A 24,254-nucleotide genomic window follows, 5' to 3' on the forward strand; every position below is an offset into this window, starting at 1 on the left:
AATAGTCTATGGTACAATGATGGTTTGCAAATTCTTATGCTTTGAATAAATTAAATTTATTCATAAAATGAAAATGAAATTCCAAAGAAAAATCTAGCAACTCAAATGTGTTATGATCTTACAAAGCATCCATTTTGGGATTAATGCCACTGTGCAGCACACAGTCTCTGACACTGAAAAGATTGGTCTCATGACCTACAGGGCTAACTGGTATTCCAGCTGCATTACTACCACTGGGAATTTGCACTGTATGTTTCTCACTCCACCATAACAAACACACAGAAATGGATTTTTGCTGAGGTTAAAAAGGTAAATTCGCAAGAAAATATCCAGTGCCTGTATTTTTGTCAAGGCCAGCAATAACTGTAAGAAGCAAGAATGGTAGTTTTCCATTCTGTTCACAGGAATTTTTCTACATGTAAAAATGGTGCCAATTAAAACAAACTTCTCTCATTGGGAATTATCAAGAGAGAGGTATTCAGTGCATCAATCAGCTATTGGTCTGTTGTCATGCTGCTTTGGCCACGGTAAGATAAGACTTCGTAGCAAGGACAGCAGTGTCGCTCAAGATGGGATAGATCCAAGCCCTTGTGCAAACTCTCGCCCAGGCTTTGCCATGTACCAAAAAATAGGCCGCACCAGGCCATGGCTGCAGTTGTTGGGAAGGTCCTGCAACTGGTCAAGTTAAGACGTAACAGCTGAGTGGGGCTGAGGGATGGTAGGAAGGAATAATCATCTCAAATTCAAGCCAACCATGACAAATGACGGCATTATGCTAATATCTAGATAAGCAAATGATCAGGTTTCCAATGACAAATGTCATCTACTGTCACCAAGGGGAATAAATGTAGAAGCAAACAGTAGACACTCCCATACAACACAAGCAGAGTTATTTAAAAAATGATTGCACTGAAGCCGAATGTTTGAATTGGTGTCAAGAATAGGGAGAGATGTGGGAATTCAGTGGGAAATTTACACATTGTAGTTCAAGATATATTTGTGTAAGGCACAGGGATGGTGTAGACAGAACTGTGAATGCAGTGGCCCTATTTCCAAGCTAAGTACGACATAAAAATTAATAGGTAATCATTGTGCAAAGTGCATGGTAAAAATGGCAGTACAACAATAATGAACACAACAGCCCCTGAACACCCAAGTGGAAATAGGGAAAAGATATAGAAATAGGGAGGTCTTGTGGCACAATGGGTTGCACTCTGCCTGTGAGCTAGACACTCCAGGTTTGAATCCCATTCCAGGACTGGATGGTCATGAAGGTATTCATAAGCCAGCCGAGCAGGTTGATTGTGAAACTACAAATCCTTCCAATGTACCTATGTGCAGGTAGTAAAAGCAGGAGAGATTTCTAGTCAACCACAGTATTGCTACAGTGCAGAAGGAGGCCATTCAGCACATTAAGTCAGTACTAGCCATCCAAAAGATCACTCTACACCTAGGTCCCACACCCCTATCTCACACATCCTTAAGACACAAAGGGGAAATTTAACATGGCAAATCCACCTAACCTGCAATTTAGCTCCGGAACCCAGAGCTAAATTGCCCTCAAGTGTCCAACAAGGTTAGGTGGGGTTACTGGGATAGGGTGGAGGTGTGGGCTTAAGTAGGGTGCTCTTTAATGAGCTGGTGCAGACTCGATGGACCAAATGGCCTCCTTCTGCACTGTAAATTCTATTGTTTTATGAGCACATAAATTGAAATGTCATTGGCAGGCACAGGAAATAAATCAAAAAGATTAATGAAAAACTGGCCTTTATATCTTGAGGACTAGAATATAAGGAGGTAGATAGTACTTTAGCTGTACAAAGCTCTTGTTAGACCCTTGTCAGTATGATGAGTAATTCTGGGCCTCTCATCTTCAAGGATATTGTTGCTGGAGGGGTTGCAGTATAGATTTAGCAGAATGTAATTTAACCTTTAGAGTCTAGGTATCAGAGAGATTACAGAAACTAGGGTTTGTAGCCATCTAAAATGGCCACCTGCAAATCACCATGGGAATTGTGGTCAACTTGGACACCGACAAGTACACAGCCTCCTTGTATTGTGCAAAGAAGCCAGACGTGACAGAAACTTACACCTATTAAAGGTCAATCACCATTTCCTCCAGGACAATAGAACTCGAATCAAGGAACGGCAACAGTAGCAGACTAACCAGCGCCACTTCCCCTTATTTGGAAAGGCCTACGTGCCTGGGACAATGATAGCTAGGACCCGCCCAGCCACCGAGGCATCTGCCCCCTAATTGGCCAGGATCAATGAGGGTGATCGAAACCCTATCGATCCATTGGATCTGGAGTTAGGACCGTCCAAAAGGGCGCGAAAGAGAAGAAGGATAAGAAGCCCTGCGCAATAGGGATCGGCCTCTTTTGGCGGAACCGGCCTGTGTGCGACCAATTGCAGCATATCAACCAGCCAAGTTCAAGGACCCGCGATCGCTACCTGGAAGCCGAGCCCAGCCGAGATGAACCGGACGACATCCGACCGACCCACGTGGACACAGATAAAGGCCTCATCTCCCGCACAGAGCCGGTCACACCGAAGTTAAGTAAAGGTCATCTGTTATTAGGTCGGGTTTAGTGCGTAGCCGCGTGAATCATTGCATATAGAAATAAGTATTGTGTTTATTAATAAACTGTCCTTTGAACTAATATACTATATGCAATGATTCACGCGGCTACACACTAACGCAGTCAATGCGGCGCCTGTCGGGGGCTACTGAAAGAGGCCCCCGCGGCGATTCTCTGTCGGCAACTGGCCGAGTTCCCGCCAGCGTGGTTCTAACATGGTTCCACCCGGCGGGTACTCAGAGTGGCGGCTGCTGGCTGAGTCCGCAGCCACCCTGGTGGGGGGGGGCCTCCATGTCAGCCAGGCTAGCGATCGGGGGCCACCAATCGGCGGGCGCCCGCGGTCTTGGGGAGGGGAGGCCTATTTTGTGGGGGCCGGTCCGCTGTGTGGGTGTGCCATTTTGCACAGACCCCCAGCCGGAAGTGCAGGGCCCCGTATTGGCAGCCGGAGCTGGGCGGAGCACTCCAGCCCCCTGCTGGCCCCCTTCAGGTTAAGTGAATCGTTGGGCCAAGGGGCCTGTTGACGCTGGCATGGAACGGTCTGTTGTTTTCGCTGGCGTCAACACTTAGTCGCCGTTTCGGAGAATCCCGCCCCTGTTTTGGAATGTGTGCTGTGAAGAGATCCGGGACCGAGGCAGCTTTGACTCGCTCTCTCTGGCCGTTGATTTTGGAAAGCTTACTACAACCTGCAGAATCGATACATAATTAGATCGCTGACTACAAGGAGCTACATCAGCAGCAAAACATAATCTCAAAACTATTAATCCCCGTTTCAATTTAAACTGTTCCCCCCATTCCCGTCATCATGAGAGTCTGTCTTGTGTCTGGGTGGAGGATGGGTTTTGAGATTAGGTGGATCGTTAGACCATAGTAATCTTTATTATTGTCACAAGTAGGCTTACATTAACACTGCAATTAAATTACTGTGAAAATCCCCTAGTTGCCACACTCCAACGCCTGTTCGGGCTCACTGAGGGAGAATTCAGAATGTTCAATTCACCTAACAGCACGTCTTTTGGGACTTATGGGAGGAAACCGTAGCTGTACTGGAACAGCTTAGAGAGGGGTGCGGCTAGGTGCGGAGCACAAGTCTTCAGTACTATTGCAGAAATATTATCAGATTCCGGAGCCCTTGCAATGTCTAGTGCATTCAGCCATTTCTTGATATAACATGAAGTGAATTGAATTGACTGAAGATTGGCCTCTGATGTTGCGGACCTCTGGTGGAGGCAGATAGTTCACCCACTCAGCACTTCCGGTTGAAGATGGTTGTGAATGCTTCAACCTGGTCTTTTACACTGATGTGCTGGCCTCCCCCATCGAGGTTGGGGATATTTATGAAGCTTCCCCCTCTCGTTAATTGTCCACCACCATTAATAACTGGATGTGGCAGGACTACAGGGCTTGGGTCTGATCCTTTGGTTGTGGGATCAGTTACCTCTATCAATCGCATGCTGCTTCCACTACTTGGCATGCATGTAGCCTAATCAGTTTGACGCCTCATTTTTCGGTATGCCTGGTGCTGCTCTTGGAGTGCATCCCTACACTCTTCATTGAACCAGGGTTGATCCCCCGGCTTGATGACAATGGTAAAGTGGGAGATATAGCGGGCCATGAGGTTACAGATTGTGGTTGAGTACAATTCTGCTGATGGCCCACAGCACCTCATGGATGCCCAGTTTTAAGTTGCTAGATCAGTTTGAAATCTATTATATTTAAACATGGTTGTGGTGGTTGTGTCACAGAGTATGGAGGGTATAGATGGGACTTCATCTCTACAAGGACTGTGCGGTGGTCATTCCTGACAATGCTGTCATGGTGAGTCAGTGAGGTCGAGTAGGTTTTTTCCTTTTGTTGGTTCCCTCACCACCTGCCGCAGACCCAGTCAAGCAGCTATAATCTTTAGGTTTCAGACAGCTTTCAGTAATGGTGATGGACATTGAAATCCCCAACCCAGAGTATCCTAGGCTCTAGCCACTATGTGCTTCACAGCATGGTAGCACAGTGGTTAACACTGTTGTTTCACAGCACCAGGGACCTAGGGTTGATTTCCACCTTGGGTTACTGTGTGTGCGGAGTCTGCACGTTCTCCCTGTATCTGCGTGGGTTTCCTCCGGGTCCTCCAGTTTCCTCCCACAAGTCCCGAAAGACGTACTTGTTAGGTGAATTTGACATTCTGAATTTGGGTTTGGCTGAGCTGCACTTGTAGAGAGCCAGCAATGAGATGGACAGGCTACATGTCCTCTTTTTCCTGTAATTATTCAATAAACTTTGAAATCCAAGATTGATGGATTTTTTATTAACTAAAGGCACTAAGGATTTGAGGCAAAGACGCACATGAAATTATATTGCAGATCAACTATTATCTCATTGAATGGTACGAAGGGCTGAATGAATACTCTTGTTCCCATGTTCTCAAGGCTTGTCACATCTAACGAAGTACATTTTGAATTGTAATCACTATTATAGTTCAGGACATGCACCAGCCAGTTTGCTCACAAGACCTCACAAACAATGAGATAAGCGATCAGAGAACCGAGAATGAAAATCTGCTCCCAATTACCAATATTAAAATAAAAATTGCATATCATTTAGACTGTGGAACAACTTGAAAAAATTTAAGAGGAAAGGATATTACTGAGTTCAGAATTGTATTCACAATTACCATGACAAAGGGTAGATCATTTTTCTCACTTTGTTGCAATGCGGTGAGCAAAATTTCGAATGAAAAATAATAAACTTCAGAAAACTCACCATCCTTTGCCCTACACTTATGATATCTCCAAAATACTTGATTGCAGGCCTGAACCTTTCCTGCATGTCACAACAGAAAAACACAGTGCTGGAAGCCACAAGGTTTCCAAGGGAAGTCATCTGGTAAAACAAAAATTAAAAATCATATCAGAATTCCAGTTTGTGTGTTCAAGATAGCAAACACTTGATATGCAGATGATAGAAACACCAATTTTAATAATCATCATCAGTCAACAATATGCAGAATTTCTCACACCTACAACTCAAGGCATGGAAGAGCAGGACAATGCGGCAGGTTGCTTATGCTCAATGGTTTTTTCTTTATAAAGGGTTAACTAATATTCAGGAGCTTGTAATTCCCCGGATTAGCAGACAACATTTTTCTGGATCAGCACTTACAGCTTTACGCTTCGTGGATATGCAAACAAAGAATAATAATTGCTAATTACCAAAAAACACTCCTGGCTGTAGCATCAATACATCATTGATGAGTTTGTTAAATGAGCTTTCCCTGACACAATACCAGATTTGAAATCAAATTTTTAGTAAAAGCTAACAAACCTGCTTTGTGAAATTTAGCTCAATGCAGATACCTCCAAATATATTTTTGCAATTTTTTTGATCTTTTTCTTAGAATATTGCTAAAAGTAACATGTGATAATCGCAATTGGAAATATTGTCTGCCTTTGTATGAAAATTAAATACTTCCTTTTTATACTTCCTATTTTGACTTTGTCAAATTACAAAAAGGTGAATTTCACATGAGTACTATCTGGGAAAAGTGCACATATATATTTTAAAAATCTTATATTTGAATCACATTCGGACGACAGATAATATACATCGAATAGTTGAATATTCTGATCCATCGCTTCTTCACTTACACGCTGTGCAAACCACTGGGAAATTAGTTTGAATTATTCACATCTATTATTGTGCAATATGTCTGCAAATGCTGGACATAGAAACTATAGCTGGAGAAAAAAAATGAAGTTAATAATAATCTTTTTAAGTGTCACAAGTAGGCTTACATTAACACTGCAATGAAGTTACTGTGAAAATCCCCTAATCGCCACACTATAGCACCTGTTCGGGGACACGGAGGGAGAATTCAGAATGTCCAATTCACCTAACAAGCAAATCTTTCGGGACTTGTGGGATGAAACCGGAGCACCTGGAGGAAACCCACGCAGACGTGCAGACTCCGTACAGGCCATGACCCAAACCAGTCCGAACCCGGGTCCCTCAAAAAATGAGAAGCCATAATAATAATTTAAATCATTTAATTTAGGGCAACATAAACATTTTAAACTGTTAACAATGTATAAAGATAATTACATAATTTCCCCCCAATCAAAAAAAAAAAATCATAACTATGAAAAATTTCAGCTGATTTGCTGGGTGAGAAAAATCAGCATATTCTTAGAATCTGGTGATTCCGGTGTACCATTTTTAAGTTTACATAAGAACAAAAGTAGCTTGCCAACTTAGTAATAAACAAAATCCTCATTATATAGCACCTATATTGATAATCAATTGATCTGCTTGAAGTAAATTAATTGTGTATGCATAGGTTATATTTCTTCTGGGGAGTAGTGTACTGTAAAAGCTGCAGTCTTTGAAGAGTCCAAAGTTAATTGATAGTCCTTCTTTCAAGATTCCATAGATAGCTATTCAACATCTTACTGGAGTCATACAGATTTTGATTATGATAATGAAATAGAAACCCGTTGAGGAGAGCTAATCCCCATCTCCAAAGACAATTAAGCATGTTTGCCGATCTCATGTTGCAATAACCACAGAAGGTCTTGGCATCTGTAGGATAAGAATTTATGAAAGCCAGGCCAAATTGTGCTATGCAAGTTCAGAGTGTACCAAAATAAAACAAAAGGGAGCATCAAGAACAATGGACCTGCTAGTCAGTCACTGCATCATTGCTACAGCACAATACATCAAGTCATTGTAATGGAACTCTGCTACTTGATATCATGCAGAACAGTGAGGTACAACAGTACTCAGGATGCAGGCATCTCTAACAAGGTCAGCATTGTTGCCCATCCCTAATTATCTTTGAGAAGGTGGAGGTGAGCCACTTTCTTGAACCACAGAAGTCCATCTGGTGTAGATACACCCACAGTGCTATTGTGGAGACAATTTCAGGTTTTCGACCCAGCAACAATAGTTTCAAGTCAGGACAGTGTGTGGTTTGCAGGTGATGGTGTTCCCATGCATCTACTGCCCTTGTCCATCTCAGAAGTAGAGATTTCAGGTTTGGAATGTGTTGCCAATGGAGGGTTGACCAGTTGCTGCAGTGTATCTTGTAGATGATGCACACTGTTGTTGCGTCAGTGGTGAAGGCAGCGAATGTGTCAACTGGTGAATGGGTGTCAATCAAGCAGGTTGCTTTGCCCCAAATGGAGTTGAGCTTCCGGAGTGTTATTTGACTCATCCAAAAAACTGCAGCGTATTCAATCATATTCCTGACTTGTGTCTTGTAGATGGTGAACAGGTTTTAGTTGGTTACTTGCCACAGAATTCCTAACCTCTGACATGCTCTTGTAGCGGAGTTATTTATTTGGCTCGTCCAGTTATGTTTTTGTTCAACAGTAATCACCAGGATGTCGGCAGTAGATTGTAGTAGTGGTGCTGGCATTGCATTTGAATGTGAGGGGGGATGGTTAGAGATTCTCTCTTGGAAACAGCCATTGACTGGCACTTAAATGGTATGAATGTTACTTGTTTGTCACTTAGCCTAGGTCTGAGTGCAGTCCAAATCTTGCTGTTTTATGTTGGATCCATTACTAGTTAGCTGATCTCACTGGTAAAAGTAAGTAAAGTTGCCATAGTCCCAGATGATCACAAGCTACTTTCCCCTTTAAGGGGACAGTTGACTAGTGGTGATTTAACCCGAGGGTCACCGCACCTCAGGCGAGGGACAAGGGGCAAGGTCAAGAAGGCAGGTCCTTCATGAATAACCTCAGCCGGTACAGGAATTGAACCCGCGCTGTTGGCCTCGCTCTGCATCACAAACCAGCCGCCCAGCCAACTGAGCAAAACCGGCCCCAACTAGTTACAGACCAGCAATACACTGCGTTGCTGCTTCAAAATGTTGCTGTGGTGTTCCTTTCATCCATCTGAATGTCGGTTTGCTATGATTTTGAAGCTAGTAATTGTTGAATAATGTTCAACACCTATCGATATTCCTTTTGAGTGCCTGGTGTTCCTACAGCTTTGGAGCGAAACAATTGCAAATGCTGTTAATAGAAAACACAATTTTAGAACAAAAGTACTTAAATGTCTAATAACCATAGTTAATTTATTTCTTCCATGCATATTTTTACAAAATAAGGTTCTAGATATTAAAATGCAAGAAAGATACATACTTATCCATGAAATTTTGTACAGCTGTTTGACCGAACCACATTTTCAAAATCACTTCTTTGTCCAGTACCTTTCTTGTTTCTTTGTCCATTTCTTCGTTTGTATACCGTTTGAAAACCTGCAGCAGGTTTCCTCTTCACTGTCTCCAATGCAGCTGTTACACTTTCCAGAACCTTCTACCATACGTGATGACAATTTTCTCCTCAGTCCTGTCATCATTTATCATACTGACACAGAAGATGAATTAAAATATCTTCATTTCAACACGAAACTGCAAATGCAAAATTCTCCCATATATACATCCAGATCACCTGAATGCAATGCAAATGATTTAATTGCACATTATATAAAAATAAAAATGGCTTCATATTATTGAACATTAGTAAGATCTAGAGATTGATTTAGGTGAATTGGACATTCTGAATTCTGCCTCTGTGGCCGGAGTGTGGTGACAAGGGGATTTTCACAGTAAGTTCATTGCAGTGTTAATGTAAGCCGACTTGTGACAATGATAAAGATTATTATTATTTTTTATGTAATGTATGTTTTGTCAAGTATTAACATGTTGGTTCAAGCTTGGTGTGGTAATGAATTCTAATCCAACTGCACTTTATAACACCAGCAGTGTAAACCATTTCAATCTACTCTAAAATATTCAGCTATATCATTGAAATTTTCTATTGACTAATTATCATTTGCCAGCAGGCTAACCCCACTTTGAATTCTACAACATGCCAATCACACAATTGTAAAAGTACTCACACAATCTGCAATGTTATCCGCCCATTAGCCCCATAGTTCAAGTCAGGCGACCCTGACCTATACAAGAAAGCCAGATATGATCTAAGGAGATCCACCAAAGATGCCAAAAGAACGGACCAAGCTCGAGTTCCACACAGACCCCCACCGACTATGGCAAGGTCTGCAAGACATAACGGGCTACAGGATGAAGGCATGTAAAATCACCGGCTCCAATGCACCCCTCCCTGATGCATGCTTTGAACAAGAGGTCAGCGAGAGTAAACCCTCCACCCCAGAAGCATTGGATGAACTTGTATCTGAGATCACCATTGCAGGCATCTGAGCAGCCTTCCCGAAGGTCAACCCTCGGAAAACCACTGGCCCGGATGGGGTACCCGAACAGGCACTCAGGTCTTGTGTGGATCAGCTGGCCGGGTTATTCGCAGACATCTTCAACCTCTCTTTACAACAATCTGAGGTCCCTATCTGCTTCAAGAAGACGACATCATCCCTGTACCAAAAAAAAGCCAAGCAGTGTGCCTTAATGACTATCGTCCAGTGGCTGACATCCATCATAATGAAGTGCTTCGAAAGGTTAGTCATGGCACGAATCAACTCCAGCCTCCCGGATTGCCTTGATCCAGTACAGTTCGCCTACCGCTGCAACAAGGTCCACAGCAGACGCCATCTCCATGGCCCTGCACTCTACCCTGAAACAGCTAGATAACAAAGACACCTATGTCAGACTCCTATTTATCGACTCCAGCTCAGCCTTCAACACCATCATTCCTACGAAACTCATCTCCAAACACCGTGGCCTTGACCTCTGCTCCACCCTCTGCGACTGGATCCTGAACTTTCTAACCACAGGCCACAATCAGTGAGAATAGGCAACAACACCTCCTCCATGATCATCCTCAACACCGGTGCCCCTCAAGGCTGTGTCCTCAGCCCCCTACTATACTCCTTGTACACCTGTGACTGTGTAGCCAAATTCCCCTCCAACTCAATTTTCAAATTTGTAGATGACACCACAGTAGTGGGTCGGATTTCAAGCAATGGCGAGACAGAGTACAGGAATGAGATAGAGAATCTGGTGAACTGGTGCGACGACAATAATCGCTCCCTCAATGTCAAAACAAAGGAGATTGTCATCGACGTCAGGAAGCGTAGTAGAGAACATGCCCCGGTCTACATCAATGGGAACGAAGTAGAAAGGGTCGAGAGCTTTCTTAGGTGTCCAGATCACCAACAACCTGTCCTTGTCCCTCCATGCCAACACTAATAGTTAAGAAAGCCCACCAACGACTCTACTTTCTCAGAAGATTAAGGAAATTTGGAATGTCACCTATGACTCTCACCAACTTCTACAGATGCACTATATAAAGCATTCTTTCTGGTTGTATCACAGCTTGGTATGGATCCTGCTCTGCCCAAGACGACAGGAAATTACAAAAGGTCTGTGAACATAGCCCAATCCATCACCAAACCAGCCTCCCATCCATCGACTCGGTCTACAATTCCCACTGTCTCGGAAAGGCGGCCAGCATAATTAAGGACCCCACGCACCCCGGACATACTCTCTTCCACCTTCTTCCGTCAGGAAAAAGATACCAAAGTTTGAAGTCACGTACCAACTGACTCAAGAACAGCTTCTTCCCTACTGCCAACAGACTTTTGAAAGGACCTACCTCGTATTAAGTTGATCTTTTCTCTACACCTTGCTATAACTGTAACATTATATTCTGCAGTCTCTCTTTCCTTCCCTATGTACGGTATGCATTGTTTGTACAGCATGCAAGAAACAATATTTTTCACTGTATATTTATATATGTGACAATAATAAATAAAATCAAAAAATATAACCAATAAACTAAATTATTTATTTCCCCTGATTTTTCACACCAGTCGAAATTGAAACGAAGCACCTAATTACAATCAAGATGCATATTTCAACACTGAAGCTCTGCCACTATTCTGCAAATCTCAGTGTAGGTGCAATGGCCAGGCTAATATAAAGGAACAAGAACATTTCTAAACATTTAAATCAGTCAGTGCCTAAAAGCCAAAAATAGTAATTCATAGTCTCTAATGTCCTTATCCAAGTTATATTAGAAAACAAAATAGATACTTCATCTAAATAAAAGCATACATTATAGTCAACACTACTGAGCATCTGTAATCCATCCGTTAACTTTATGGCTGGAGTGGGAGCTGGGACAGTAAATCTCCGGTGAAATGGAGTTGGATTATGGGTCAGGCAGCTGCAGTCCCAAATATTACAGGCAGAAGCCTCAGCAGAATGGGTGCTGTCTGAAATAAAAGTGTACTTTTAATTGGTATATTGTTGACAATAAGGCTATATTAGGCAAAACTACTGGGGCACGGTGGCTAGCACTGCTACCTCACAACACCAAGGGCCTGGGTTCAATTCCAGCCTCGGGTGATTGTGTGGAGTTTGCATGCTCCTCCCCATGTATCCCTGGATTTCCCCGGGTGCTCCGGTTTCCTCCCATTAGTATAAAGATATGCAGATTAGATGAATTGTCCATGCTAAATTGCCCCTTAGTGTCCAGTGATGTGCAGATTAGGTGGGGTTACAAGGATAGGGTGGGTGAGTCAGCCGAGGCAGGGTCAGTGCAGACTCGATGGGCCGAATGGTCCCCTTCCACACTATAGGACTTCTATAACACCAAATTAACTGATGAAAATAACGTATTTACGTGCATTAACAAATATACATTTTTGACAAATTCTGAATCAATGGCATAGTAATCAAAAAATTGAACAATATTTGCAATGAATTATAGCACCAACTTCTGGCATGTTTCTTTTGTGCGGAAGTAGCATCAAGTATATATTACTGAATGCAATCGTGTTCAATACGATCAACTGGAATCAGCTCTGCAGTTAACTACTGACTTTGTTTTCTTTTAAAGTAAAATCGACTGGACTCTTAGCACGTCGATTTAGATTCTTAAAAATATATAAATGAAAAGTTAGGTGTCTCAGTGCTAAATTGCTATTTCTGTAAGATGACAAAGGAGCACTGTGCCTTAAATTCTGAATGTGGAGATGCGGGCGTTGGACTGGGGTGAGCACAGTACGAAGTCTTACAACACCAGGTTAAAGTCCAACAGGTTTGTTTCGATGTCACTAGTTTTCGGAGCGCTGCTCCTTCCTCAGGTGAATGACTCATTCATCACCTGAGGAAGGAGCAGCGCTCCGAAAGCTAGTGACATCGAAACAAACCTGTTGGACTTTAACCTGGTGTTGTAAGACTTCGTACTGTATTAAATTCTGAAGACTGCAACATCTAATAAACCGGTTAATGCAGTAACATCAACCCTTATTTGCACACACGTGTATACCTGACTGGAACATTGTAAACACTTTTCACTGACACACACAAGGGGCTGATCCGGGCCGGGACTCACCGGCACTTGCAGAGACACCAGCCGCAGTTTACATCTCTCGTTGACGACAAATCCCTTGGGCAGGTCGACGTACTCGCCCCACTCGGCCGAGTGCAGCTGGATCAGGAACTTGCGGTGGACGCCTATCAGTCCGCCGTAAAGAGCCAGGAATTTTTGGATCAGTATCTCGTGGCCCGAGCCGGCCGGCACGGTCGAGGCTCTGGAAAAGGTGGAGAAGCAGAACAAGACCGGCACCTGCGCTTCCGCCATATTGCTGCACCGTAAATGTCCACCCTCTCAACTTTAACCCCGAAATCAGAGTGTGGCCCGCACCCGCTCCGCGCGCTCACATCAGGCTCGAGCGCGAGGGGCGGGTCCACAGAGACCACGCCCCCGCCAGCCGCGACTCGGCCCCCTTCCGCCGCGACTCCACCCCCCTCAGTCGCGACCCCGCCCCCCTCGGCCGCGACCCCACCCTCGCCGGCCGCGACTCCGCCCCCTCCAGCCGCGACTCCGCCCTCCCTCCCTCGCCGCGACTCCGCCCCCCACACGCAATGACCCCGCCCTCTCATGCCGTGACTGCGCCTCACACGTAATGACCCCGCCACCTCATGCCGTGACCCGGCCCACACGCAATAGCAATGCCCCCATCCGCCTCAACACCGCCCCCTCCGGCCTCGACCCCGCCCACTCATAGAATCATATAATTTACAGTGCACAAGGAGGCCATTCGGCCCATCGAGTCTGCACCTGCTCTTGGAAAGAGCACCCTACCCAAGCCCACATCTCCACCCTATCCCCATAACCCAGTAACCCCACCCAACACTAAGGGCAATTTTGGACACTAAGGGGCAATTTATCATGGCCAATCCTCCTAACCTGCACATCTTTGTACTGTGGGAGGAAACCGGAGCACCCGGAGGAAACCCACGCACACACGGGGAGAACGTGTAGACTCCGCACAGACAGTGAACCAAGCAATGAATCAAACCTGGGACCCTGGAGCTGTGAAGCAATTGTGCTAACGACTATGCTACCGTGCTGCCCAGGCAATGACCCTGCCTCATGACACCTTGACCCTGCCCCCTGTCCCCGCTTCACGTCCTTTTCCTTCACGCGCGACTCCGCCCACTCCCCCTGGCGCCCAGCCCGGTCACGCGGTGCCCCGCCCCCTCCTCATCCCTGCTCCCTCCTCAACCCCGCCCTTCCAGCTCGCTGCGCCACTCTGCAAACGTCCATGTTTTTTAAAATCTTTTTTTATCTTTATTAAATGTTGCCAATGCTCCAGCATTGGCCTGGAGTCTACAAGCATTGAAATTCAATCTCCAGGACACTGGTGTGTGTAACCCTGGAGATTAATCGTAGGGACAATACATTTTTTGTAATTTTTCATTTTTTTGAAACAAGGGGCAGCGCGGTGGCACAGTGGTTAGCACTGCTGCCTCAAAGGGGCAGATCCCTGGGTTCAACTCTGGATTTGAGTGACTGTGTGGAGTTTGTACATTCTCCCTGTGTCTGCGTGGGTTTCCTCCGGGTACTCTGGTTTCCTCCCACAGTCGAAAGATGTGCAGGTTAGGTGAGGCTCTTTTGGAGAGTTTGTAGAGATTCAATGGGCCAAATGGCCTCCTGCACTGTAGGAATTCTATGACTTCTCAATCTCTTTACCAGCTATAAAGTATTGAACATTAAATATTATCGAATTGGCATAAGACGGCCACAAGGATGGATGTGTTGGACTAGTGGTTGGAGCATGGGGGCAAGTCCTGTGATGAAATCTGAAATACATTTAAATCACCTTGGCGACCTGAGTAAACTAATCAATAATAATAATCTTTATTGTCACAAGTAGGCTTGCATTAACACTGCAATTAAGTTACTGTGAAAAGCCCCTAGTCGCCACATTCCGGCGCCTGTTCGGGTACACAGAGGGAGAATTCAGAATGTCCAAATTACCAGACAAACATATCTTTTGGAGGAAACTGAAGCACCCGGAGGAAACCCACGCAGACACAGGGAGAACATGCAGTCTCTGCACAGACAGTGACCCAAGCCAGGAATTGAACCTGGAACCCTGGCACTGTGAAGCAACAATGCTAACCACTTTGCTACCTAAGCCAGTCCCTTCCTATATTGGGCCAACAGCAATGCATTGATTACTCTGAGCCCTTGAATAGGACAACTGGAATATCAAGTTTGCAATTGGAAGCAGACTGAATTTTTAAAAGAAAAACATTGAAAATGATTTGGCAATCTGATCAAACTATGTAACCCATGAATACAGGTTATCCCAGCAACAATACCAACCCTTACATTCATATTATGTGTGAGATTTGAATGTGTGTTCACAATCACTGACACTGAGGACAAAATACTAGAAGCAAGTTAGTTTTATTTATCCTTATACAAGTCTGCAGAGTCGGGTGCCTCCTAGACAGGAGCACACCAAATAGCTTGTTTCGTCTGTTTATATATACTTTATTCGTTTATCATTCTCCTGCCCTCTCCTCCTGATTGGATCAGGTTTCACTGAGGTTCACATTCTTCCTTATACGCCTTCATCATACATTATATGTCAGTATTCACGCTTCATCATACATTATATGTTCACGTTAACATACTTTTTCTGTCCAGTGGGTGGTTCCCTTGGACATTTGCGCAGCCTCAGTGGCTTGTTTATGTCTTTAAGACTGTCCACTCATCTATTTTGCCTTCCCCAATCTATCTTGCTCAACATTCAGACCTATTATTATTTCTTCTGTTAATGCTATTCCTACTTCTTCATTTTCTCCACTTCCTCATGTACATCTGTTTCCTTGTCCAAGCAGTACTTTTTTTACTGCTAACACTACCTGTGTTAGTTTTTTTTTAGTCGGTTATTCATTTAATACATTTAATAATCCAAATATTCTCTTTCTCTCATTATGTATTCTGAATTGTATGCTGCTAGAATTTTTCAGCAAATTTCAGTTGCATTTTGTGATTTTACTTGCCTACATCCCATTGCATTATCCTTCCCACTTCACAGCAATGTGAAAGAGACTCAGAGCTTGGCTGTACAGTAATGTAATTCCAGTAGGATGTTGGTGGCAATGAAGGCCCTCTCGTCAATTCCTGAACCTTATATGTAGTGCTAAAATATCTGACCCTTGAGGCATTATGGCTAGTTGTGCACAATTAAAAAGGTTGATTCTCCAGTACCACAGGTCCAGCTCACTCTTTCTCAGGAATTCAAATTTGATGTAGTGCAATAACCATTGTAGGTCTTGTGGCTCAGCGAATAACACCTCTGCCTCCTAAACAGAAATTCTGGGTTCAAAATCCACTCCATGGCTTGTTGGTCATGGAAGGAACATTCATGATGCAGTTAAGCAGGTTGATAATCTGATAATTCTTCCAATGTGCCCATGGTAAATGGTTAGAACAGGATAGATTTCTGGTCTGTAATTTTTGACAATATACCTTGCCAATGTGTCAGTATATGGCAGAGTTCCCTAATGTAAAAGGCATGGGAATGGCCACATCCTACACTGGATGTAGTCAGAATTCCAGACAGCACAATTTTATTTTATGATTAATTTATCTTCCTTATTAAAATATTCTATTCCAGTTAATTAACAAAACTTTATCATAATAAAGATGGGATACCACTGTGAAACACACCGGGATTTCTGTCTTTCTTTTCAATGGAGTCAATCTAAATTGAAAAGCTCTACAGCCAACTGTGTTTGTAGGTCCTCCATATGAGATTCCCTTTGACATGCAGCAAGCTCCTTATATAGGCAGCCAGTGCACATGCACATTTGATTTACAATTATTCTCTTCAACGTACGTTGAATTCTCTTCAGACATTTTAAAACTCATATTTAATGCAAAAGCCAACTTCCACAGATGAGCTTAAGATTCCCCTGGAATGAAACTTGCCTTCTGTGCACAGAATATACAGGGAAAATGAAGCAGAGCTAACATGGATAATTACAAATCAGGTAGATTAACATCAGTCTGATGAAAATCTGAGAAACATTTAATTAAATGTGAAAATACTAATTATCTAGTTGAAGAAAAAGCAATTAGGAGCAGCCAACGCAGATTTCAGAAGGGAAGATCATGTTTGACAAACCTGATAGAGTCCTTTAAGGAGATGTAAGACAGGTTAGATGGGGGAATGCATTGCATATGGTGTATGTGCATACACATTAGAAAACTTTGACAAGTTACCACACAGCTAACACTTAGAGAAGATTAAGGAAGATCCAATTAGGCAGGGTTTCCCAAACTGGGTTCCACTGAATCCTGATGTTCTGTTGGATATATCCAGGGGTCCCCTGTAGGCCAGACTGATGTACAAAATTTAAAAAATGCTGTAAAGCTGCTTGTCCAATCCTGGTCAAGTGAAGATTTTTAAACTGCCTTTACGATGGTTTTTGCACGTCCTTGATTCGAAGACTTTGATGTTAGCCTAGGCTCTTGGCTGTGAGATTGGAGATTAGCCTCACAGACTGTTAGATATAAAAATTGCCTCTCTGCTTCTGAGGGTGCTAGAAACTACATATCATTTGTCTAGACACCTGCCTCTTGTTACTTGTAAATTTGTATCTCAGTATGCCTTTTTAATGCTGGCTACTGCTGTCACTAGGCAGATTTCTACCTGCTGCTAGGCAGATCAAAGGCACCTGTTGCTGGGCAGATCATTAAAGACATCTAATAATTGGCTGCCCTGGAAGAGGAGTGGGGCCGACACTCTCCTCCCAGTACAATAATGGGAACCTACCTCCCATGGACTATTGAGCCAAACCAGGATTCATAACTGCACAATGCTCACCCAGATGATGAGAAGAAGAAGAAAAAAACCTTAAGGGTAAAACATCCACATGAGAAAGAGAAAAAACTGCTGAGTCAAATAAAAAAAGCATCCTGACCACAAAGGGGACAACAGGATATCAACCAACGTGCAGGACATGGCTCACCCCAGGCCTCCTTGCACAGTACCTATTAATCCTAATGCTTTGTTTCCTGAATATCAGTCAACTTTCTATCAATACTGCTTTGTTTTGTCTTAATATGCCTAAATTTGTTTCCTGTGAGAAGCCCTCCCAAATGTTTTGTGAAAATCCATTTATTTTGCATCTAACGCATAAAGAAGTTTTCAGGTGATGCAACAAGTGGTGTTATTGATGGTGAGAAAGAAAGCTGTAGACTGCAAGAAACTATCAATGGACTGGTCTTTTGTGCAGAAGAGTGGCAAATGGAGTTCAATCCGGAGAAGTATGAGATAAAGCATCTGGGGAGGCCAAACAGGACAGAGGATTACATTATAAATGATAGGATACTGAGAGGTGAAGCTGAAGCAAGCAGGACAAGTAGATAATGTGGTTAAGAAAGTATATGGGATTTCCATTATTAGTTTAGGCATTGAATATAGGAGCAGGAAAGTTATGCTCGAAATGTATAAAACGCTAGTTGTGCCACAGCTGGAGTACTGCATGATGTCTGGTCATCACATTACAGGATGGATGTGATCACATTACAAGGAGTACAGAGAGGAATAATGCAGATGTTGCAAGGAGTGGACAATTTTAGATATAAGAAAAGATTGGGCAAAGGAAGCTAAGGGGAGATTTAAGTGAGGTCTATAAGATTACAACACCAGGTTAAAGTCCAACAGGTTTGTTTCAAATCATTAGCTTTCGGAGCACTGCTCCTTCCTCAGGTGAGGAAGGAACAGTGCTCCGAAAGCTAGTGGTTTGAAACAAACCTGCTGGACTTTAACCTGGTGTTTTAAGACATTTTACTGTGCTCACCCCAGTTCTACGCTGGCATCTTCACATCATGTCTATACGATTATAAGGGGCTTGTACAAAATTGGTGGGAAGGACCTGTTTTTCTTAACAAATAAGTCAATAACTGGGCATGTAAAATTAAAGTAAAGAAGGATTCGAGGAGAGTAGCTAGAAATAGAGGCAGAAACTGTCATTGTATTTTTTTAAAATACTTGGAAATGTACCAGAAGTGCTGTAACCTACACTAGCTATGAACCAAGAGCTGGGAAATAGGATTAGACTTTGTGGCTGGTAGACATGATAGACCGAATGGCCTTCCTCTGTGCTGTGCTGTAAGTTTTCTATTCTTCTATATCATCCACTTTAACAACAGCTTCATCAAATGATCTTATTAACTTTGCAAATCATAATACACCTTTAACAAGTCTGTGCAGATTATATTTGATATCCCATCCATTTCTATATGCTCACTAATGTGATCTTGGTGCTCACTTATTTTGGACACGTGTGTACCTTTAGCTACATTAGCACTATTCTGTTTTATCTGGGAAGTTCTATTTACGCTCTATGTTGTAAGGCTGAAAAACCCTTGCCAACCTCCTCCTCCTCACCCCCGCAATGGTTGTACATTTAAATATTTTTCTGTTCCTGTCTGTGATTGCACTTCTTTACCCAGAATAAAAATAGTTTTCAAATTTCCCCGTCCCCATTATATTCATACTGTTGGTTCCTACCACTATATTTTTCACAGAGGAATATGAGTGCTAGCCAAATAAATATGGGCTAAATATTTGTTGATGAAAGACAGATGTCTAAGTGTAAATTATAAAACACAGGAGCTGACAGCTGCGAACAACCAGAATCAGAAGGGGGATTACTGGTCAAAATAGCATTTGTGAAAAACTGACAAATAATGCCCAGGCTTTGCAGACAAACTGCAACTACAGCTTGAGAATTTCAATTGAACTTTGACAAAATCTCCTTTATATCCACACTGGCACTGCAGGAGAGGTTACTAAAAAGCAGAAGTGGTGATTATGAACATTTGTGAAGGTGGTGTTGAGAGAGGAAATTACAATCTACCAGCCATAACAAGAGGGGAAAAATGAGCACCATGTGGGTGGGAATCTCGAGACAGTTCAACAAATTCTAAAAGAGGCTGGGCGGGATACTCTCAGCCCGGGGCAGTTCCGGAGAATCCACACAACTGGCGCAAATCGCGCTACGCTGCCCCGACGCCAGGACACGATTCTCCGCAGAGTGGAGAATCGGCACCAGCGTGGTTGGCGTGGTGCCGGCCGGAGGCCGCTCTACGTGCCCCCCCCCCCCCGCCGATTCTCAGTGGCCCCTCCCACCGTCGCAAAAAACCCGAGTCCCGCCGGCGCCGTTCTAACCTGCTCTCAGCCAGCGGGACCTCGGCATGGAAGGGTCCGGGGGGGTGGGCTGTGGGGGGGAGAGGGGGGATCGTCACTGGGGGGGCCTCCGTTGTGGCCTGGCCCACGATCGGGGCCCACCGATCGGTGGGCCAGCCTCTCGGGCTGGGGGCCTCCTTTCTTCTGCGCCGGCCCCTTTAGCCCTACGCCATTTCTCGTTGGGGCCGGCGCGGAAAAGGGAGCCACTGCGCATGCGCGCGTTGGCGCCAGTGCCACTGCGCATGCACATGTGCGGACCCCGCGGCGCCCATTTGACGCCAGGATCAGCAGCTGGAGCGGCGTGGGTCGCTCCAGTGCCATGCTGGCCCCCTGTAGGGGCCAGAATTGCTGATCCTGAGGCCATGTTGACACCGTCGAGAAAAGCGACGACGTTTCCGATGGCGTCAACACTTAGCCTCAGGATCAGAGAATCCCGCCCGCTGTGTGTATATGGAGGAATACGGACCCAGGAAGTGTAGAATATTGTAGTTTAGTCGGGCAGCATGGTCGGCACAGGCTTGGAGGGCCGAAGGGCCTGTTCCTGTGCTGTACATTTCTTTGTTCTTTGTCCTTTGTGTTCTGAGGCAATTGCCCTTCTTTGGAATGACAATTTCTTATTGTATGTGCTGCTTGATTGAATCAGGGGGGCTGTTTATTTACAGAAAATTAAACAATGTTTAACAGCCTGCCCTAGACCACAGAATAAATTACAAAGCGGCCTAATGAAGTCTGTGACAAATTATAGATTTAGCACTGCAATTATAATTTGCAAGCTGGTTTTACAATTTTACACCATTTTGATGGTTTTATTGATTGATTTTTAGAAATGTTTTATGAGATGGGAGTACATGTGGGAATAGGTTAGTGCAACAAAATTATTTTAGATTAGAATTTACTATTTTTGTGCTTTATTCAGGATTCAACTAACAGGCTTATCTTTCCATTTCCTTAGACTACTGCGGTTTCTTATGTTTAATTCATTACCACTGAATTATAGCAAGTAGGAGATTATGGTACAAAGGTCTAACAGGATGAAACAAGTTTCCAATGAAAGCTTTCCAAGCAGTTTAATTGCATGTTACCTGAGATTAAATGACAGGCTTTAATATCATTCTACAATATTGTTTTTCATTTTATACCTTTGCTTCTTTTGAACATTTAAGAGTAGGGCTATTGTTTTTCCCATGTTTGCCTATCATGAATGTAAATGCAGGTCCCAAATATCATTGTATTCCATGTTCTTAATTCATGATGTTGACATGGAATATTAACTGTTTGTCGCATCATTTAGGAGAGGCAGTGGCCGAGTGGCATTGCCACTGGTCCAGAAATCCAGGGACTAGGGTTTGAATCCCACCATGGCAAATGGTGAAATTTGAATTCAGTGAAAATCTGGAAATAAAAATCTAATGATGACCATGGAACCATTGTTGATTGTTGTAAAAAACCATCTGGTTCACTAATGTCCTTTAGGAAAGGAAATCTACATGTGACACCAGATCCACAGCAATGTAGTTGACTCTTAAATGCACTCAGTGATAGGCAATAAATGTTGGTGCGGTCAGCGATGCCCACATACCATGAATGAGTTTTAAAAACATTAATCGGAAATGCTATGACCAGTACCCATTCCAGTGTTTCTTTCAGAGCACAAACGCAAGGCATTTTGTTTTTATTCAAATAGTTTTATTGAAGATTTTCCATTTAACAATTCATTTCTACAACAATACCCCTGCCCACTGGCCAGCAACTGACACTGATGGTGATTAATTCCTTAAAGCTTAAAGTAGGTAATGAATGGATGCTGTCCCTGGTAGAACCTCGCAACCAAATCCTAACAGCTTTGACAAAGGGTCAACTGGACTTGAAACATTGGCTCTTTTCTCTCCTTACAGATGCTACCAGACCTTCTGAGTTTTCCCAGCACTTTCTCTTTTGGTTTCAGATTCCAGCATCCACAATAATTTGCTTTTACCCCCTAACTGTGTATTTTGTACAAAAATGTCATTAGGTCCCCAACCAAACCAAGGGGTAGGGTGAAGACGATGACCTCCACCCCAGAAGAACTCACCTCAGGGCAATCAGCGAGGCGAAGGCGAGTCTGACACCCCGACAATGGCCAACAGAGGTCAAGGCTCCAGATCGATATTCAGAATCACCGACATGGTATTAAAGAAGGAGATACAAAAGCTTATCAGTTTAGGACAAGATCAGAACATTTGTCTGTGATTGGCCGGCCTGCTGGAACACCGCTCGCACCTGTCTTCTACCTCTGGAAACAAAAACACTCAACCTAACTTTGGTCAGGTCGCCCTGCGCACTATCTTAAATTGGATTAGACCAAGCCGTACAGATGAGGATGTGGAATTCACCCTGCGAGGGGCCTCGCTCCACACTTCATCATCCACTATACACCTCACTCCCTCTCCCACTTCGCCTTCACCCCACCGACCAAGTCCGAGTCCTTAGTCATAATTCACCCATAAATGCCAAGTGTGCTACCCTCTTCCAACCCACCAGTGAAAGTATTCTTTCCAACAGAGATGTCCTCAGTGCTTTGGGAAATGTTGGGAAGGCTACCCATACAAAATCTGGATGTACCTGAACGTGTTTGCCCCTCCCAGCTCAAACTTTGCCGACAATTCCTCCAAGCTGGCAAACCGCCCCTCTATAGGCAAATTCCTGAATCTCTCGAGCTCCTTCCCTTCCCACACCCTGAACGTAGCGTCCAATCTCGACGGCTGAAACCAATAATTGGCACAGGCAGGGGCCAGCCTCTACATGGCTCCAAGTTTAAATGCTGCCTGAATTGTCTCCATATCCTTCAAGAAGCAATGACCACCAGGTTCAAGGAGTGCCGAGCTGGAGAAAACGGAAGTGATGCCGTCACCTACGCACCCCTGCACCGCCCTGCCTCTATCTGCCCACATACAGAACCTGGGTCACTACACCACCCCAGCACCTTCTCAGCATTGCCCGCCCAATAATAATAAAGCTAATTCGGCAACGCTCGGCACCCCGGCTGCCTATCCCATTGAAAACTTCCCCACCCAAATAAAGGATGAAATCAACCTTTTCACCCTCCCAAAAGAAGGTTGCGTTTATTGTAAATAAAGAAATGTAAAGAACTTTTAATGAGCAAATTGTATGATCCTGAGCTTGACTACCAAGCCAGGAAAGACTGTGTATGAAATGCTATGATTTTGTTGTATGATTGAGGAAGGTAGGATAATGAAATGTTTAAGTGAGTGTAGTGTATTGAGAATAGTTAGAGGTTCCCAGTTTATTGTTTTGTAATGCATGTCCCTGTTTGACATAGCGCCCTTAGAATTGTTAGTTAAAATTTTTTTGCATAGCTATGGTCAGTGCAGAGGCCATGAAGGAAGTGTTCCCCCCAGGTCAGGGAATGGAAAGCAACATAGTTATGTGATCCTTCACGCTTCGTGTTAGGATCACAAGGAGGGAATGTTGCCAGTTAAAATGGCTAACTCCCGATTTAGAATGGCTAACTCCCGATTTAAAATGGCGAACGGCAAAGGCTGATGGGAAAGTCAGCCAACAGGACACAAACAAGCAGCTGCGGGTTGAGTGTGTATTTACCTCTGGAAAGGCCAGACAAGATCGATACCGGCAACCATCAGCAAAACAAAACACCAGCCTTCTGCATATTAATGAGCAATCCCCAGGACTTCCGGGTGCGGCGATGACCAGCTAAGTCGCACGTTTCGGCAGCTCCCGGTGGAACGGACTTTTGGGCTCTTAATAGGAGCCCCAACGGCAATTTAAACGGCCAAAAACACTGTGCGGTAAACTAGAAGGGAATCCCCCCCGGACACACATGGATAAAGGAGAAGATAGCAGCCGGATTGCGGAGGATCCTCTGGAGCAGCGGCAAGGAAGGCAAGCTCAAAGCAAGATGGCGTCGGAAGGTGGCCGTTTGTTATGGGGCCCAGACCAACAAGAGTTCCTGCGGTGATGTGTGGAAGAGCTGAAAAAGGAATTGAAGAAGGAGTTGTTGGCCCCGATATTACAGGCGATTGAAGGGCTAAAGGAGGAGCAGAAGACCCAAGAGCAGGAGCTTCGGGTCGTGAAGGCAAAGGCTGCTGAAAACAAAGATGAAATACAAGGCCTGGTGGTGAAGACAGAGACGCACGAGGCGCAGCACAAAAGGTGTGTGGAAAGGCTGGAAGTACT

General features: G+C 44.1%; 1 protein-coding gene across 3 annotated transcripts in view; it reads right to left on the reverse strand.

Annotated features, from left to right (window-relative positions):
* Positions 1 to 13,247, reverse strand: part of isoc1 (isochorismatase domain containing 1) — a 28,037-nt gene extending 14,790 nt beyond the window's left edge. The window contains exons 1-2 of one of the 3 annotated variants that reach the window (XM_072516851.1): positions 12,893 to 13,247; positions 5,334 to 5,453 (exon numbers count right to left, since the gene is read on the reverse strand). In XM_072516851.1, the coding sequence (XP_072372952.1) occupies positions 5,334 to 5,453; positions 12,893 to 13,141 (369 nt within the window). In that variant the 5' untranslated portion in view covers positions 13,142 to 13,247. The remainder of the gene's footprint in view (positions 1 to 5,333; positions 5,454 to 12,892) is intronic. The other 2 variants (XM_072516850.1, XM_072516852.1) reach the window with 2 other exon arrangements.
* Positions 13,248 to 24,254: the final 11,007 nt, after the last annotated feature.

This window comes from Scyliorhinus torazame, chromosome 9 (genome assembly GCF_047496885.1).
Source record: "Scyliorhinus torazame isolate Kashiwa2021f chromosome 9, sScyTor2.1, whole genome shotgun sequence".
NCBI classification, from domain to species: domain Eukaryota; kingdom Metazoa; phylum Chordata; class Chondrichthyes; order Carcharhiniformes; family Scyliorhinidae; genus Scyliorhinus; species Scyliorhinus torazame.